The sequence below is a fragment of the Colletotrichum tamarilloi genome, assembly GCF_030869305.1.
Source record: "Colletotrichum tamarilloi strain Tom-12 chromosome Unknown Scaffold_82.1, whole genome shotgun sequence".
Lineage (NCBI taxonomy): Eukaryota > Fungi > Ascomycota > Sordariomycetes > Glomerellales > Glomerellaceae > Colletotrichum > Colletotrichum tamarilloi.
Genome location: NW_026849465.1, coordinates 92,569 through 110,032, shown reverse-complemented (window position 1 = coordinate 110,032; position 17,464 = coordinate 92,569). Strand labels below are relative to the sequence as shown.

Below are 17,464 nucleotides of genomic sequence, written 5' to 3'. Positions count from 1 at the left end.
AAGCCACACCACAACTACTCCACGCTCTCTTCCATCTTTCTCTTGCCCCCGGGATTGTTCATCACCATGGTAGTCTCCAAGGTGAACTTGTGCGGCCCCACATAGCTTTGTGACTTGCTCCCATCTGCGAGTGTTGTGTCCTTGAAGTACGACTCGTCGAGGTGTATCCCGCCCAGCAACGAAGCACGACTAGTAAAAGCCCACCAGACACTGAAATGCATCCCTGTCCCCATCGGCTCCAGACTCCATGTGATAGAGTTAACGTCAGTGCAGACCACCTTGTCGACCGTTGGTACTTTAGGACCAGTGTCCGTGTTGATGGTACAGTTAGCAAAGTCGGCGCCAGGGGTGGGCTGGACGGAGAATATGACACTGGTTCGGTTCGCGTTAGCAAAGAGTTTTGTAACGACTTGTCCCTCGCCGTCTCGTAGTCTAGCTTACAAGTTTCTTGTGCTTGGTGGAAGACTTCCCGCGAAGAACCTGTCCACCTCGAAGACTGCTGCAGTACGTGCGGAGTGTTCAGCCTGAGTAGAAGGGGCACCATGTGCCAAATGGCAGAGAAGAGCCAGACTTGCAAGATACCGCATGTTGAAGAGAACGAAATGATCTAGTGGTGTGAATTCATATACGACTCATCTCTCTCGGGGATGTTAGTTGAAATAGTGACGCACCGTCTTTATTTATGCCGGAGACACTCGGCCTCGCTCCCTTAACTCTGGTCACACTGAGCAAAATTCGACAATCCCGATAACCTCAAAGGATTACCCGAATATTCAACCGCTTTTGAATGGTCGAATGAGGGTCGCCAAAAAGGCCCTCAATCTCGTACCCAGAATCCAATATGATACCTGAAATAGAACTTCCTTGTGACAAACGGGTCATACCTAGAGAAGCAAACATCGACCATCCTGCGTTATACGAGAGTACCCAGGGCTTTGTGTAACAAAGCATACGACTTTTAATTCCTACCAATGGGCTCCTCATCTGTGTGAGCGCCCAAGCCATGCAGAGTTCTTCAGATCCAAGTGTAGCAACAACACGAACACGCAAAAAGGCATCCATCATGAACAAACAAAGTTGGTATCCCATTAACTTTTGACTAACCATCCGTCTAAACGCTAATCGTACGGAAAACACTGAACTCATCACCAGTAGCCATCAAGCTGCCAGTGATCTGGGGATGCCAGTGGAGCTCCTTGACGTTGGACAAGTAGTGGACGAACAGAAGCTGAGGCGGCACGTCCTTGACACCGCCGGTATCCTTGCTCTCCTCGTCGTCCAGCTCGACAGCCAAATCCCATAGAGTAACGGTGTTGTCGCCCGCAGCAACAGCAATGATACTATCGTCTGTGGGGTGCCACTCGATACTCGTGACCTGCTCCTTGTGGTAGTTGAAGCTGGCAATCGGCGAGGGCTTGTCGGCAGCAGAGGTAGAGCTCTGCTTCCACTGGCGCAGATCCCAGACGGCGAATTCGCCGTCGTCGGCGCCAGACGCAAGCAGATGCGTCGTGAGGGGTGACCACGACATGACGTTTACATCGTGGTTGCTGACATGCATTGAAAGCGCGGGCTTTCTGCTCTTGCTACGGACATCCCAAACGCGTATTGTGCCGTCGCTTGAGGCGGATGAGAAGACAGACTGTTCCGAGGGACTCCATTGAATTTCCTCAACGCTGCTGGTGTGACCCTGGAATGGCCGGGTGTCGGTGACGAAACCGCCGCCGTCGGTGCGGGTTGTGACGTAAATGAGACCATCGTTGTCACCGGTGAGGAGCTTTCCACTGGGAACAAGGGGGGACCAGTCAAGAGCATAACCCTCTGCTTTGTGGGCGCGAATGGTCGACACTGGCTTGTTCTGCTGCGCGGAGATGACGGTGCCCGGGTTATCGAAGGAGTAGATGTGAGGCGTAATATCGTGAATGAAGACGTTGGATGACTCGGTCATGGTGGCTGTGAGGGTCGTAGGAGGTCTGGAAGCATCTTGCGAGGGGATCTGATGGGCGCGGATTCGGTTCGTAGTCGAGTTCAAGGGGATCGCCTTGTGCTCAAGGATGGGCTCGGCGTCCTCATCGCCATCTTCGTCGTCGTCATCAGATTCCTCGTCGTCCTTCTCCGTACGGCTCAGACCGCTGAACTTCATAACCATCAGCTGGTTCTCGCCAGCCCTGGCGTTCTCTGCTTGTGTACCAGCCACGGTGTACATGGTGGCGGGATAGACCTTACGGTTGTCACCAAGACTGTCGCGGAGAATATCGAAAGACAGACAGGGCCATGGCGTGCTCAGGTTGTGCAGCATCTCGTAGGTAGAAACATCGGGCGCGAGTGTCTGTCCCGCCTCAAGCTTGTTTCGTCCGACGATGAAAGTGCCCTGGTCGACGGCAGCTAAACTGGTCAGCTAAGTTCTATGTCGCGAGGCCGTTGATATCGTACCTTCCCTCTCCTCAGCCTCCCTCTCTGCGTCAGGGCGTCCGTCAACACCGGCCTCCATAATTTCGTCCTCCTCGAACTCATCCTCGAATTCGTCCTCGAACTCGCCCATGTCGGGGGCCTTCTCGTCAATCTCCATACCCTCAGGGCGATCACCTCCCTTGAGGGGGGCATCCCCCATTTCGACATCAGCAGAGCGTTTCGACATGATTTTGGGCCGTCTTTAGAAAAAAGAAATGGGAAGTGGTAATCGGGATTCTGCTCTTCTCGAAGCCGGACTGCGACCTGCAAAATCCTAGTGCCACAGAAAAAAAAATTGAGGCCCCGCGATTTGTGGCGGCGACAGTACCCCGCGTGGCGGTGCTCTAGAATGGATCACTTGCAGGGGCCGTTTAAGTGTGGCTTGACTTGAAATCGAGAGCACGTGACCTCGTACGTCCGTCGCGTCACCCGCCATTCCACAGCTTCCAGGCGCACCCCCGTCCCGTCGGTGTTGATTGCCCCGCCAGGTCGAATGAGACCTTGAACACCAGACGAATTCAGGCTTAATTGTCGCTCGCACTCCGACCTGGGGATCTATGCCAACGCCGTTCCCCTCGAAGATGGTATCTAGAGGATTACCGGCACAATGGCGCCGCAGCAGAACACCTTCGCCGTCATTCCAGACGCCCCCGGGCGCGTCGGTGGCCCCGCGAACAGGCCGCCGATGACATCGAAGCAGGCTCAGAAGCTATACAAGCAGGCGAACAAGGAACCGAGACGATCCAAGACTGAACAACGGAAATGGGAGAAGGAGAAACAAGAGGAGATTCGCAAGGAGCTCGAAAAGGAGCGCGCGGCAGTCAAGGCCAAGGCAGCGAGAGAACGAAAAAAGGCCAAGGAAGAGGAGGCCCGAGAGAACAGGCGAAGGGCTGGGCAGCCTCTGTTTGACTGTCGACCAAGTCAAGACACGATCGCGCGTTTCGTACGAGGAAATGGTTCGCACAAGAAGAGAGATTCATCTGGAGAACCGATACCAAAGCCCGAGACTGCCTCTGCCGCCTTGGCCGATATCAAGCCGAATAACTTGGCGTCAACCGCGGCTTCCAAGCCTCCTCTTCAAATTGAGTCATCAGAAGAGAGAAAATCCTCAATTGGCTCCATGGCACCACCTCCTCGTCCCTCACAGATAACAAAGTCGGCCATGTCATCTGTTCAAGGCGCAACTACTTGTGAAAGACAATCTTCGGCTGAAGGAGTCGTGCCGAAGCCAATAGACAAAGATGCTCTCACACGACAGCCCCTGAAGCCGCTATTCACGGCACCAGAAAAGGCCCCAGCTGTAATGGCTTCCATTGGACCTCCTCCACGACCTGCTGTGAAGGCCAAATCAAGGCCTTTCATGATGCCGAAGGCGACATTACCAACCCATCAGCCACCTCGGCACAAAATTTTCAAGCAAAAGCCGTCTCTCCAGCCTTCTATCCAGATCAAAACAGAGGTCTCACTGCCAAAAGAGTTGCCATCCCCAAAGTCTGCACCGCCAAAGTCATCAACGGCGATGCCTCCGCCTCCAGTACCATCACAGAAGCCCAGAGTAGAGGCTGCAGAAGACAAAGCGCCGACGGACATTCCCATACCAATAATTGCACCGTCACCAGGAGTCCGATCGAAACATATTCTACCGCCACCAAGGCCATCAATACCGCAGATGCCTCTACCAAGCACACAAGCAATCGTGCAAAATTGTTTCGATGACTTCTTCCCCACAGCCTCACAACTCGCTGTAGAGCTTGAAGAGGATTTCGATGGAGCTCAAACTGCACTGCCTTCACGTCTGAGTGCTCCCATACCAAGCAAAGCTCCTGCTCAGGGGTCTACCGGACCTCTCAGTCGACCGAAGGAGACAGGGAGCCTGGCGAACGAAAGAAACTTACCACCAGCAAAGAGCAACTTCTCGGCCATACAAAACCATGAAAGCAACTTGAGTTCGCGGCATAAACAGATAGCCAACCTAGGGACACATGTCCGTGCAACACAACCACCAACCTCTATTACCAACAAACTCCAGACCCGACATGGGCTGGCTCAAAAGGAGCAGATTCAGAAACAACAGCAGCAGAAATACATGATGCCTCGAGCGGTTTCTGGCCCAAAATTGATCACACATGGTGTGATTGCAGCAGCACACAGTACGCCTCTAGTCAAGCGGCAGGGTGCTCCGCCACTCATTGCACCCAACCGGTTTCCAAATCGTGGCATTCTTCAGGAAATCAGTAGCAACCACCGGCCTGCACCAAAACCTACAGTTGCAAAGGCTTTGCATGTTTTTGACGACTTTTTCCCCTTGATCTGCACTCAGGACCTGATGATGTCCTCTCAGGAGGTGCTGGATATAGAATCCCCGGCCAAAGCAATGACACAGTCATCTTCAGGTGGACCGGTAACAAATTCTGCCTCGTCACTCATTGAAATGGATTTGGGGTCTATAGATTGGGATGATGACTTGGATGATTTTTGATTCGATACATGCATACACGGAAAGGATGGAACAAACGGGCATGAGGTCCAGACCTGAGCATCACAGCGCGTCAATGATTAGCAATAGGAAGGCACTTCTGGAATTCTATACCCACAAAGACGCAAGAGCATGAGCATGCCGGTTGCTTCATTAGGAGATGAAAGATTTTTCCTCTTTTTCGTTAGTAGCAGATGCCAGACCCAAGGGAGAGGTTCCGAACGATGATAAGACGGAGCAACTGAATAGAATTATTCACGAGAAGACTCTATACAGGGGATTGTTTGCGCTCCCTGCCGCTAGAACTATGTGCTCGTGTCCTTGATCATGTACAGCGCGTGCCGCTACAAGGAAAATCATCCGCTGAGAGACCTTGTCTCTCTCACTGGACTCCTCAAATATCAAACCCCTCAATTGAAGGGAGGAAGCAAGCCTATACCGTGACCATGGGAATCTCTGACCGATCATGTGATGCCATCCCACCCCCAAACGCCGAGCTAATGCCACCCATGCAACCGGATGACGCCAATTCTCATTCGTCTCTTTGAAAGACTGACTTTGCGTCACTCTATGCCGCAGCTCAAAGATAGATTCCAACCCAGGCTGTTTTGTTCGTAGCCTGTGTCTCGCAACCATCGACTGCACAGGTGAGTTTGCTTTCATCGTCGCGCCCAAATCCGGTATTCGGGCGCTTAGCTACCGGCTTGCGATTCTCGTAGCAGTCTTCGCAGTAAACCTGGTACAGCATCAGTAAAGTAAGTGGGACGCGTGTAATGTTGATCCTTACATGTCCGCAACCCTTCAAGGCCCAAAAGTGATGTTCACTGCGCTGGCGCTTGTTGCCCTTCCGCGCAGATTGCTTCCCGTTGACAGGCACGTCAGGGTCGTAAGCCAGTTCCTCGTTGCATGCTGGACAAATCACAACTAAATCAGAGGCGGTGTCCCTCGTATATCCAGGTCTAGGGGGAGGCGGAGCTTGGTGGACTGGTTTAGGTGATTCGGCGCGTTGATCGAAAGCGCCGTGCTCGTATTGAAGTTGGATATTGCCAAGGGGGTTGTTCAGGTCTCCTCCTTGATTAATACGATTGTGCAACATGCCGAGCAGCTGTACCTCGTCCTCAGGACCAGGGTAGAGCCTGAAAGGATACAGGTGGCGCCTTAACCCGGCTGCTAGCCCACTGAATGCACTTCCGTTCGGGTTCAGCATGAATCCGACCGGCTGTCGACTGCGATCGCGCTGACGAGGTGGCTGTGGAGGCGGCGGTACATGCGTACGTCTTCTCGGAACTTCGGGTGAGTCGTCGGTGAGGTCGATGACGGGTGGTGCATTGCCGGCGAGAATGCTACTGTCACTCCGCGAGAAAGACGGCGGGTTCCTGCCTTGGGAATGTTGTCTTCTGGGATTCGTCGGAGGTCGAGGAGCATGTCTCTGGATAGGGCTGTCGGGTTCGTTGGTCAGGTCGATGACATCGGCAGGGCCGTTTTGGTTGTTTTGAGGTCTCCTCTCGTTTCTATCCTGTTCGAAGTACAGCTCCAGATCCACAAGAACATCGCCTGAGCCATTATGAAGGGCGGCACCGCCTCCACGTTGCCCTCGCATGCTTTCATCTCGGCCACCTGGAGGTGGCATCCTTTGTTCGCGGAGCTGTGGCAACTGATCCATCTCGGCAAGAAGCGCAAGCTCAAGCTCGTCGGCAAGATCGGGAGAGAAAGGGTCCGAGTCGTTAAATAGCGGATCGTGAGGGTCAATCTCGAGTGACATCAAGGACTCTGAATCGGACTCTGAAGGCTGTGCCTGTGATTGTGAATCAGACTCAGGGTCCCAATCCACCTGCGCATCGGCTTCGGAGTCGAATATGCTTGAGCGGTGATCGACCACGTCGGAGGAGGATTCGGGAATGTAGCCTTGGTAGGCGGCCTCGATGTCGCTATCGTCGTAAAGTTCTTGCTCAGGCAAAAGAGATGCTACCGAGGGAGAAAGCGGAATCGTAGAGAGCCGAGACGGAGAGGACGCAGTCGATGGAGAAGCTGATATTGAGGGAGAAGGTGGAATCGTAGAGAGCCGAGACGGAGAGGACGCAGTCGATGGAGAAGCTGATATTGAGGGAGAAGGTGGAATCGTAGAGAGCCGAGCCGAAGAAGACGTCGTCGATGGAGAAGATGGTGGAGAAACAGAGCTCATATTATGTCTATCGAGCCAATATGGGTTGGCGCTGGAGAAATAATTAGCTTAAGTCCGGCAGCTCCAGTCAGCATGTGGCTACGCACAAACCGTCTGTTCCTCGGGTAGGTGTCTTGCGTGCGGGAGGAAAGTCGTAGTCGTGAAGGTCGGGTCGTATCGGGAGACGTAAAGTAGAAGTGAACCTCCTACGACGGGCACAATGGTGAAGCGACCATCCCGTGGAAGCTGTTGGTGTGATCGAGATGTGGAAGAAGGAAGAAAATCCGAGGGCGCTTCGGAGCACAAGGAAGAGGCGAGGTCCTTGGACTTGCCCGTCGTGGTTGTGGTGTTGTTAGGTTGGTGGCGGTTAAAGGTCAAGTGCGGGTCTAGGCCATTCAGCGGAAAGAGCGACGGATGGTTTGGCGCTTCAGCCTTAGATAAGCTCGCACAGTGCAGGCGCTGCAGGGGGGCAACACCGCCGATAAGGCAGGAGCACCTCTGGACTTTCAGGGTAAGGTGAGGTAATTGCGGCGGGATATTTGCTAAGCGACGGTGCCCTGCATTCCCCATTGTCTCCATGCAAGCTCACCAGGTAAGGTAGAGACGGTAATATGTCCCTGAAATGATTATGTCATAGTCCCGAAAAGGGACAGAAATGTCAGGATGCACGTTCGCCCCAGCACACTACCTTGTGAATAAGCAACTGCCTCAAGGTGTCTCGAGACATCTTTAACCAGAGTCAGCAAGCCTTTCACTTGACTGATATGGGGATCCCGATGGTTTTTATTTGTTCCTTCGCGGTTTTCTTGCAAGACCAGAGTACTTCATACTTCATACCTTGTGAGCCCAAGACTTCGGATATCATTTTAGATGCGACTCTCCTGTCCCCATTACTTATAATACAGATCGCGAGACATGCATGTCTGCTTATTCTTGCTTGACTCCAAACACTGAAACAACGCCCTCCTCGTTGACGGAAACCAACTGCTTGGCCCCAGCACCCCACTGGACCGACAATGCAGCCACCGACGTTCTGAGGGGCTCTGACCATTTCTTGGAGCTCTTGGTGTACTGTTGGACAGTAATGCCGCCGGCACCCGCGGTTGCCAGGAACTGCCCACTGTAGTCCCAAGCAAGTGACTGCACTGGGCCCCCGGTCTCTAGTGTCTTGACCTTTGCAGCATCTCCCTCCTTGCGCAGATCGAAGATGGTTACAGAGCTCTGACCCTTGGCTGTGGCTGCAAGCCAGAAGCCGTTTTCTGAGAAGGTCAGCGCCTCGACAGCTGCGCCGAGGTCGAATGCAGCCGCAACCTCCAACGTCGTGGTCATGAAGAGCTTAATCTCGCCTGTAACGGTTCCAGCCGCGAAGAGGTGTCCATCGGGGTGGAAAGCAGATGATGTGAGGGCTGCGCAGGTTAGCAAGCTGGCATAGGAGTACTGGGGGCTTTAGTCGCTTACCAGAGTCGGCGTAGGCACGGCTGATCTTCTTGAGGGTGTTGAGATCGTACAAGACAATGCTCTTGTCCGAGCCAACGGATGCGAGGAGGTCGCCGGTAGGGTGAAGGCTCAAGGATGTTGCAGGACCTGCATGTTCAGAGATTGACGCAACTTCGCTACCACTCTCGAAGACCTTCACTGATCCCTTGCTCGTGGCAAAGATAAGCTTGCTACCAGTCCACACAGAGTCGATGACCGGCTCGTTGACCGCAACTTGGCGTTCGACCTGGTCTGCCTCAATAGAGTATATCGCAGCATCTCCTGAACGACCACTGATGGCCGCATAACTTCCTTCGGTGGCCAGCGACGAGGCATTCGAAACCGGTGTTGAAGTGGATGCCACAGTGGTCAACAGGGCGACCTCTTCGGACGTAGCCCAGCCCTCAGGGACCGGACGCTTCTTGCGGCTCTTGGAGAGTCTGTGGCTTGTTAGTGAACCGTTCTAGAGTTACCCATGCCTGTGCCTTCTGGAAGACTGACTCTTGATGCTTTGCGTTGACCTTGTCAACCCATTCCTCCGGAAGACCTTCGGCCGAATCAATAGCCATGGCATCCCCATTTGTGGCTCCAGCGCTGACGCTGACCTTGGAAAGCGCCTCTCTAGCCTCATCTCGCTCCTTGGACAGACGCGCAATTACTCTGACCGCGGCATCGTGTTGGTACAATGCTGTGGCAAGCTCCTCTCGTGTCCTCGCAAGCTGTTCTTTCAGGTTGAACGTCTCGAGAGCGAGCGCATCCCACTCATTCTGGAATGTCGCAAGCAAGGCCGGAATCGAAGTGAGCGTCGGGGGTCGGGGTCGGACAACGTGAGACTGTGTCAAAGGAAGAAGGTCCTCGATCGTCAGGGCTTCGCCAGTAACAGGTTCGGTACCATTCTCCTCGATGTATTTCTCGATCAATCGCTTCTCGAAGACGGTGCCTAATTACAGTCAGCAGTTTGGGGATTGACGCGACCAGGCGCAAACACGTACCAGACTTCTTTGAGGCAACGGGCTCCTGAGGAGCTTCTCCAGAAACTGAGAAAGCAGTCAGCAGTTGCGCAAGATACTCCCGAGTATTTGAACCTACTGGCGCACAGCATTGTCTCGAATGTAGCGATATGAGCCGTCACAAAGTTCGTCCGCGTCAACTTTTCCCTTCCAAAACAAAACTTCAGCCTTGCCGCACCTGCTGTTCCAAGGCAGTGTGGGTCTTGCTTCGCAGCTGGTGAGCACGAGCCACTCCATCACGTGTGGCTAGTTTTGATGGAATGTCCCGTCATCGGCGCCTCCCGTCCTGACTTATCTTATCTCTATCTTATCGCACCGTGAAGTATCGCTGACATGAGGTCTACCTTACCTAGGTAAGGTAATACCTAAGGTACCTCATCAAGCACCTTCCACTGCCTCAAAAGCGATGTTAAAGAATAAGCAGGTCATGAACGGTCATTTACTCATTGCTTCATCATAATTCAAAACAGCGAAGTGCAATTTGCAGTTCAACATGGCTTCTCTACCTGACGTCAAGAGTCTCAACTCCCTCCCCGTGGAGCAGCAGGCCAAGGTCCTAGATGCGCTCTTCGAGCCGAGCCCCGCGATTCACGCCTGTCTTCTGCCCTCTATTTCCACAACATCTTTCCAGTCTTACGACGAGTTCATCAATCAAGCTCAAAAGATCTTCGAGGCTCTTACGGCGGACCCTACACAAAAGGCGCAGCTACACTCAATCATCGGTTCACACCCGCGTCTCGGGGCCAAGAAGGTTGAGAGTGCTCAGTCCGCCGCAGAGCAAGCCCAGCTTCAGAGTGGAGACGCCACAGAGCTGGCTGCGCTGAACGCCGAGTACGAGGAAAAGTTCCCAGGCCTACGTTACGTGGTGTTCGTCAACGGTCGAGGTCGGCCGGAAATCATGGAAAACATGCGTGCTCGTATCTCGCGTGGTGACTTGGCTCTCGAGGAAATCGCCGCCATCCAGGCAAGTTGCATCCTTGAACATGGATCCTCGAGACATTCTTCTAACGAGATAGTAGGCAATGTGTGATATTGCCAAAGATCGTGCAGCGAGGCTGCTGGCCGCTTCAGGATGAACGGCATAGAGCGTCCTCGAAGACATTTGTCGGGTTCAATCGTCTGATTCATTTCCTAGAAAAGAATTCCCAGCCCCCGTCTAAGCCTATAGCACATCCCAAATCTAGCTTGCCTATGAGAAACTGTCCGACGCCTTCCTCGGTCCAATCACAACTTGGCGTTCTCGTCCAGCAGTCTCAAAAGTCTGCCAACACGCTCTGCCTCACGGTAGCCGCTGACGACTGCACCAGCCACGCTTCCACGGTTTTCCATCTCTGTGTGCTCACCGGCAAATCCGAGTCTTCCATCCCATACGGGCCTGCTTAGCTCCTTGAAGTCAAGTGGGCTTCGCTCCCCATTTTCTGAAATAATTGACGGCGTGGTCGTGGCACCGCGGGAGAACTCGTCTGTCAACCAGTTGGTCAAATTGGTCTCGATCGGCTCCGCAGGCTCAGATGATGGCTTGAAGCGAGAGACAAGGAACTTGTGGTAGGCAGTCGCAACTTCCTTCTGATCGAAGCGGAGCAATGCGGTAGCAGGAGTTTCGGAAAGGTACGTCAGCAAAGTCGGACTAGGGCCAGGGAGAGACGGCCCAGCGAAGTTGGCGCAGACCAGAGTCGACGCCTCGAAGATTTCGGCGGGGGTAGAGCTTTCGGTCACGGGCTTCGTAGATGTGGGCAAGAAAGTGTAGGATCCTGCTTTGTCGGCCTCGGGCCACCAAGCTGTCTGGTACTGGAGCAGCAACTTCTCCAGGACACCGACGTGGGTGCCCTTGATTACCTCCTGTAGGCGCGGCGGCAGCGCAGGGTTGAAGGTGCTTTCAGGTAGAGTCTTGAGGGTACCGAGCGGGATGGTAGAAATGGCCGTCTTTGCCGTGAATTTGTTGCCCTTGGCGTCGACAATTATAACTCCGTCTTGACTTTGTGAGATTTCAGTAATAATTGTGCTCAGCTTCACCTCAGTGCCGTTGGCCTTGGCGTCATCAAGGACCTGTTTGACCAAGGCCTCATAGCCTCCCTCAGGGGCGGCATCAGAACCTCCAAATGAGGTGGTAGTCTCCCATCCAGCCCACTTCAGAGAAGCTTTCTCGAGCTTGAGTCCCAGGGGAATCTCGAGGGAGCGGGCAAGGCCGGCTGCCAGATCCTTCTGAGATGAACCTGATGCGGGCTGCGTCGCTACCTGCGTCGGGTCAGCAGGGCTGGTTTGGTTGACGTCTGAGGAAGGATCAGGGGATGCAGAAGCTGAGAAAAGAGCCGAGTTATCAGCCAGAAGGGCGGATGCGAGCGATGTAGATGGAGAGGGCGCTGGGTGCGGGAGCTTCAATGATGCCTGAGCAGCACCAAGGGACGCCCGCAGGTTGTCGGCGTTGGAACTTGAGAGACGGCCTGTTCTTTATCAATACAGAATATCGCGGTATGGGCCAGAGTCTCACGCACCAGTTGGGCCGTAGATCACACCCTCAGCAGCCTTGGGTAAGTGAGCGGCCTACTCCATCTCATTAGCTTCTGATCTCTATTACTCAATCGCGTCCATGTCAAACTCACAACGCCAAAGTCTTGGGCGATATATCTCGCGGGGTTTCCTTCTTTGTAGCCGTGAATCCAGCTGCATCCAACATCAATCTTGGCATCTCCCTTCACCCACGTACTCGCACGTCCTCCAATTCTGTCTCTAGCCTCAAGTACCAACACTTTGCGACCCTTGCTAGCAAGCTCCCGGGCGGCAACGGCGCCGGACCAGCCGGCTCCGATCACAATTGTGTCCAAAAGTTGATTGCTCATTGCTACAATTCTGCGTTTGAACATGTGTCTGAATCCTGAATGTTGAACAAAATGTTGGGCAATGGGCCTGACAATGTCCTGCTTCAGCTTCCCGGGTTAAATCACCCCGCCCCAGTGTCCCCGCCATCGTCCCCAGGCCCAACGTCACGGCGGGGCCCGGGAAGATGTCCGACCGGGCCGACCATCGGAACTGGTGGGGGTTCCTTCTGCGTCGATTCCGTTGTAACACCGAGAATTGTTCTCATTCTCTGTAGCACCCCGCTATCAATACAAAATCCCTCGATACGAAGAACCCTCGACACGAATCACATCTTTCAGCCTGATTCCAATGTGACTTCTTCTTACTCTCCGGACTTTCGGACGTCGGAATTCCGGGCGGAATCATGGACGGAATTGAAGGCAGGTTGAGGCATAGGACTCCGGCAGGCAAGTTTTGCCTTTGAGTGAGTCTTTTATTTCTCTTCTTATTCACTTTCATCTACATGAAGGCTGAGTCTGTAACTCGACGCCTGCTTTATGGCGCCGTATCCAATAGCGCATGATGGCCAATCCTCTCTTTTCCTGCCAGGCCAACAATGACAGTGAGTGACCTGCTTACGGCGCTCATCTCATATGTCCTTAGACAGAGCCAACTGGCCATCCCGTGGCCTCAAACTTGGTCGAAAATATGCTCCTCGAATGTCGCCTACGCATTGATAGGCCAAATCTGATTCTTGCTGCTTTTTTCTTTCTTTTCCAACCCAGCCCACCCATTCCGGTGCTACTAGCCGCTTTACTTTTGTCTTGGATTCGAAATTCAACCAAATTGGTTCTCCTATACCCGTCATCCAACGGCACTACCTGCCGCCGACCCAAGAAATGCCATCCAGCTCATCGAGATACTCTTCGTAGGAGCTGCCATCGTCGTCAGTCTCACCAGCCTGTGCAGATCCTCCGAAGATGGCACCAAAGTCAGAGTACACATCTTCCAAATCGTCGTCGTCGGCCCACGCGTAGGAACACTCGTGTGTTGATGTGGGAAACGCCAGCAGTCCGTCATCCTCCATTTCGTCCAGCATCGTGCTTGAAGGAGCTAGAACTGGTGACCGGGTTGGGTTTAACCTCGGCGATACAGGTTGTATCCGAGTTGATTGAGGCGTCCATGGAGGCGATGGCTTTCTTTGCGCCTGGGCAGACAGGGCATTCGTTGGATGAGGAGTGCCTGGAGAGATTCCGGGTCGCATCAGAACAACCCTTGCTGGCAGTGGCTGCTGTCGGTGTTCTAGGTGTGCTGGCGATTGTGCAACAAACCTAGCTCCTGTGGCTAGTTGCTGGCCGTGGTGAAGTACAGCCGCATTGGCAGCTGTCACGGCAATACCGATATCACCGCGCTGTGTCGCCTCATTTCGGACACGTAGCCGAATCCTATTGAGTACTGCCGCTCTCAACATGATGGAGCTCTCTCGAAGTAGGCCCTGTTTGCCGACCTCGGGCGAGGTGGCTACAGCAGCCAGCTTCACGAAACGCTTGTCGCCCAAGGGACCGGCTTCACGGTTGATGATATGTGTCGCGGGTAATGAGTAGGGCTGAGAAAGTCGACTTGTTATGAGATGAAGCCTCAAGCGTCGCTTTTTACAACTCAGCCCGGCTGTGTATGGGCCGTCAACATCGGACTCGGCTCTAGCACGCTTTACTCTGTTGAAAGATGAGGGCTGGCTCGAGAAGACGAAGTTGGCCTTCTCCTGGCTGGGAGGGAAGACGAAAGGTGGTACTGTCGGCGGATTTGTGGGTGAAGAGGTGATTGAGTTCGTCTGGGTAGTTTCAGCGGATGTTGTTGCGAATATCTTTGATCCATTCTCTGGGCCATGGGCACTGGTGGTAACCAAGGTGGTTCTGAGGATTGAAGCTGAAGGGCAGTTGGACTCATGCTTGGCACATCGTCTCAAAGCCTGTGGCGAGAAGAGATGGGGGTCGATGTTGATACCGCCATCGTCTTCGCAAGCTGAAGTTCCGAGGCGCCATGTCTTGAAGGGTTCCAACGCATTGCGGTTCAACGAACCGACTTCAACCACCATCGTTATCTTGTTGTCTCTGCTGATACCTCTCGTTCAGATGGAAGGAGACGACCACTCGCTTCTTCCGGGTGACTGAGTCGCGTTGGTAGAAAACAATGCTCGGAGAGCCGGTTCATATCCCACGGCCACTCCCACGCCCGATCTAACTACCGTCCGCTACCAACATGGGGGCCGGGTGACGTGACCCTACAGAGAATCAACAAAGTCCGTCGAAAGGTTAAAGCGGCATAAGAAAAGAAGATGATGCTGGAGTGGAGCAGCCAAGGTAGATGACGAGAAAAGGGCCCTTACGCTAAGTGCGAGCGACCTTCCTAGCAGGATGCGTGACAGAGAGTGGGGAGAGCGGGAAAGGCGAAAAGGCTGATGCCGTCCGCAGCTGCAAGACAAGCACGAGACCCCGTCTTCTATTTATTGCTCTGCTCCGTACGTACTCCATACACGTTGCCCGTCAGACGGGTCCTCAGGCGAGTGCATAGAAAGCGGGGAGAGAGGCACAGCGTGAGAAGGGAGATCAGCACAAACCGACGGGGCGGAACCGCCCATTCGAACTTTGAACGTGACCAGCTGGTGTTCCACCCCCCTTCTCCTCTCTTTTCGAGAGCCCGGGAACCGTGCTACCCATTGACAGGACGGGCTAAGAAAAACAAAAAGTCGTGGTTTGACTGATGTGTGGGCGTGTGAGGGAGAGTCGACAGGGGTCGCGGAGGTAGGAATGGGCAGAGACCTGGGGAAAGCTGGCAAGGGGCGAATGAGAGGGTCGGGATGCGCCGGTCACCCCCGGTCCTGCACCAACCCCGGTCTGGGGTCCAGGGGGGGGGAAGATGCGAGTGACATGGGCGGGAAATTTGGGGCGTTTTCAGCCTTCAGGCAAATGGACGGACATGCGTTGGGTACGGAGGAAAAGTAGTTGTGTATGTTTGAGTAAAGTAAGCATGCTGTGCAGCGTGGTATACAGGAGCAAAAAGAAGTCGGACTATGTGGAGATATGCTTGTGGTTCTTCCGTGGCTTTATTGCATCCGTGTTTGAAGCGCGTCAAGGTTTATCACAACCAGGGTGCTCTGGACACTAAGAAGACTATGTTCAACTATTAAGAATGGATCAGGAATCGAGCTACTATTTTACGCACTTGCTGTGCATTGGAAAAAACAATCCGACCTGGAGTTAGAGGTCAAGCCCGGACGGATAGATGCTACGGTACGGACAAATAGGGAGGCAGAGACATATTTCCTGCACCCCGGACCGGGTGGTCATGTCCGGCCCAGAGGCGATGTGGCAAGCTGCATAAGAGAACACCTAGACCACTTTCTTGACCGACTGGTTTGCTAACCTCTTCTCCGTTTGCCTATTGAATGGACGCTCGGAAGCTGGGCAAAGGCACGCGTCAACAGTGGAAGCTGGGAGTCGTGGGAGGATCTCACCGAAGATTCAAGACAAGATACAGGCTATGTTTCTGCAGACACATCCATGATCCAGCCAGGTACTTAGTTTCTACAGTCTGGATGCTTACCACCAAATCGTTCGCCACTCGGCAGGTTTTGGCCTTGTTTCTCACATTCCAGTGCTTCTGAGTGATTACTATCCGAATTTGTTTGGTTCAATATCTCCGATGTTGCAAGCAAGTGCAATTCCTGAATTTCCGGTCAAGTTTCATGGATCTGGCACCAAGAGCCCAACGTTTCTTTTTCTCGCGCAAGTGGCTTGGGTCACCCGCTCTGCTGGATTTTCGCCGCCCCTTTTGACCACGCTTGCGATATCGCAGCATTCAAGGTGATTGTTAGCTCGAGGGCCTCATTCTTCACTTGTGCCGCTGTCGAATTGAGCCCACACCCTTCATGTTGCCAGATCCGTCATAGGTCGTCAGGTCCTTTTTGCGAGAGTTAAGTCTCCAGTGATAGGTCTACAATACCCGAGCTCAATGTGATGACTACCTTAGCATGTCAGGAAAAAATACCTTGAGACAGATGATCTGCTCCTTTGCCTCCCCGTCAAAAACATCAGTCTCCTTGCTCGCCTCCCTGTAGTTTCTCGAGTACCGAGAGCCTCGAACGGTCAAAGCGACACGGGATGCAACACCACAAAAGGAGCAGCCAAGCACAATACCGATGTGACGCCAGCAAACTCCCATTTGTTACCACACTTTGCGGGGAAACCAGCCTCGTCCAACCATGCCCCGGGTTTTGGCTCTCCTATCGTGTACGTGCGTTCACCGTTTACGCCTGTTGTCAATCACCACGGGGTGCATAATGCAGCGCTCGCCGCTGCGTATCCAACGAGAATTGTTCCGAGGCCGCTCATCGGCTGCCAGCACAGCTGAGAGGGGGGCGAGGCGAGACTTTGAATGCAGGATGCCCGGAATGGCATCGTACGGTAATGCGTACCCCCCCCCCCCCCCTTCCCTAAGCCTGCTCACCCGCGGATGGCTGCTTGTCGCTTGCTTGCAAAGCTGGTGGTATTGAGCCGCTAAGTTTGAAGTGGGAGGGTCACGCGTGGCCCAGAAAATATATATATATTTTTTTCGCTGAGAGTGATTGTGAGCTAAAGGTTCTTGGGTTGAGGGAGTATTTGTTAGCCAATGGGCTTCGTGACGAATGAACATTCAAGGCTTGGTGAGAGCAACAAAACTAGTCGTGCTAGGCGCCTGTTAGTTGCGGCAAAGACATCAGAGAGGTGCCAGGGTATACCCCATCTCGGGTTACCCATCTTGGGAACAGAACTAATGCTATGGGTGTCAGCAAGAGGCAACTTGACTCCGAGTAAGTTAAATAGTTGTGGATGGATGGTTTCCGAACCAATGCTTCTTTACTAGGTACTCTTTTCGTGATCGATCTTCTTAGATGAATTCTCTCTGCGCTGCTGGCTTGCCTTTACAACACTCCAATATTTCCATGACTTTGACTTGCTAGGAAAAATTAACTCATCGCTTAGGGCTTGAAAGAATGGAACGCCCGCAAGCTGCGACATGTTGCATGACAATCCCAGTTTTTTCGAGTCAGCGATGCCC

General features: G+C 53.4%; 8 protein-coding genes across 8 annotated transcripts; 2 read left to right on the top strand and 6 right to left on the bottom strand.

Moving 5' to 3' along the window:
• Positions 1 to 14: 14 nt before the first annotated feature.
• CTAM01_12789 (uncharacterized protein) lies at positions 15 to 587 on the bottom strand (the record flags this gene model as incomplete). The annotated part of the gene is made up of 2 exons (XM_060528794.1): positions 15 to 372; positions 442 to 587. The coding sequence occupies 2 exons, from the start codon at positions 585 to 587 to the stop codon at positions 15 to 17; spliced, it is 504 nt and encodes a 167-aa protein (XP_060389345.1).
• Positions 588 to 1,111: 524 nt separating this feature from the next.
• On the bottom strand, positions 1,112 to 2,635 carry CTAM01_12788 (WD domain-containing protein; the record flags this gene model as incomplete). The annotated part of the gene is made up of 2 exons (XM_060528793.1): positions 1,112 to 2,382; positions 2,431 to 2,635. The coding sequence occupies 2 exons, from the start codon at positions 2,633 to 2,635 to the stop codon at positions 1,112 to 1,114; spliced, it is 1,476 nt and encodes a 491-aa protein (XP_060389344.1).
• Positions 2,636 to 3,055: 420 nt separating this feature from the next.
• CTAM01_12787 (uncharacterized protein) lies at positions 3,056 to 4,927 on the top strand (the record flags this gene model as incomplete). The annotated part of the gene is made up of 1 exon (XM_060528792.1): positions 3,056 to 4,927. The coding sequence occupies one exon, from the start codon at positions 3,056 to 3,058 to the stop codon at positions 4,925 to 4,927; it is 1,872 nt and encodes a 623-aa protein (XP_060389343.1).
• Positions 4,928 to 5,504: 577 nt separating this feature from the next.
• Positions 5,505 to 7,655, bottom strand: CTAM01_12786 (uncharacterized protein; the record flags this gene model as incomplete). The annotated part of the gene is made up of 4 exons (XM_060528791.1): positions 5,505 to 5,660; positions 5,712 to 6,868; positions 6,894 to 7,101; positions 7,197 to 7,655. The coding sequence occupies 4 exons, from the start codon at positions 7,653 to 7,655 to the stop codon at positions 5,505 to 5,507; spliced, it is 1,980 nt and encodes a 659-aa protein (XP_060389342.1).
• A 357-nt stretch (positions 7,656 to 8,012) lies between these two features.
• Positions 8,013 to 9,663, bottom strand: CTAM01_12785 (uncharacterized protein; the record flags this gene model as incomplete). The annotated part of the gene is made up of 5 exons (XM_060528790.1): positions 8,013 to 8,491; positions 8,544 to 9,001; positions 9,063 to 9,501; positions 9,554 to 9,598; positions 9,651 to 9,663. 5 exons carry the CDS (start codon positions 9,661 to 9,663, stop codon positions 8,013 to 8,015), a joined length of 1,434 nt encoding a protein of 477 aa, XP_060389341.1.
• Positions 9,664 to 10,064: 401 nt separating this feature from the next.
• Positions 10,065 to 10,601, top strand: CTAM01_12784 (OHCU decarboxylase; the record flags this gene model as incomplete). The annotated part of the gene is made up of 1 exon (XM_060528789.1): positions 10,065 to 10,601. The coding sequence occupies one exon, from the start codon at positions 10,065 to 10,067 to the stop codon at positions 10,599 to 10,601; it is 537 nt and encodes a 178-aa protein (XP_060389340.1).
• Positions 10,602 to 10,795: 194 nt separating this feature from the next.
• On the bottom strand, positions 10,796 to 12,432 carry CTAM01_12783 (flavin containing amine oxidoreductase; the record flags this gene model as incomplete). The annotated part of the gene is made up of 3 exons (XM_060528788.1): positions 10,796 to 12,012; positions 12,064 to 12,112; positions 12,172 to 12,432. 3 exons carry the CDS (start codon positions 12,430 to 12,432, stop codon positions 10,796 to 10,798), a joined length of 1,527 nt encoding a protein of 508 aa, XP_060389339.1.
• An 812-nt stretch (positions 12,433 to 13,244) lies between these two features.
• Positions 13,245 to 14,462, bottom strand: CTAM01_12782 (uncharacterized protein; the record flags this gene model as incomplete). The annotated part of the gene is made up of 1 exon (XM_060528787.1): positions 13,245 to 14,462. One exon carries the CDS (start codon positions 14,460 to 14,462, stop codon positions 13,245 to 13,247), a length of 1,218 nt encoding a protein of 405 aa, XP_060389338.1.
• Between the last annotated feature and the right edge of the window lie 3,002 nt (positions 14,463 to 17,464).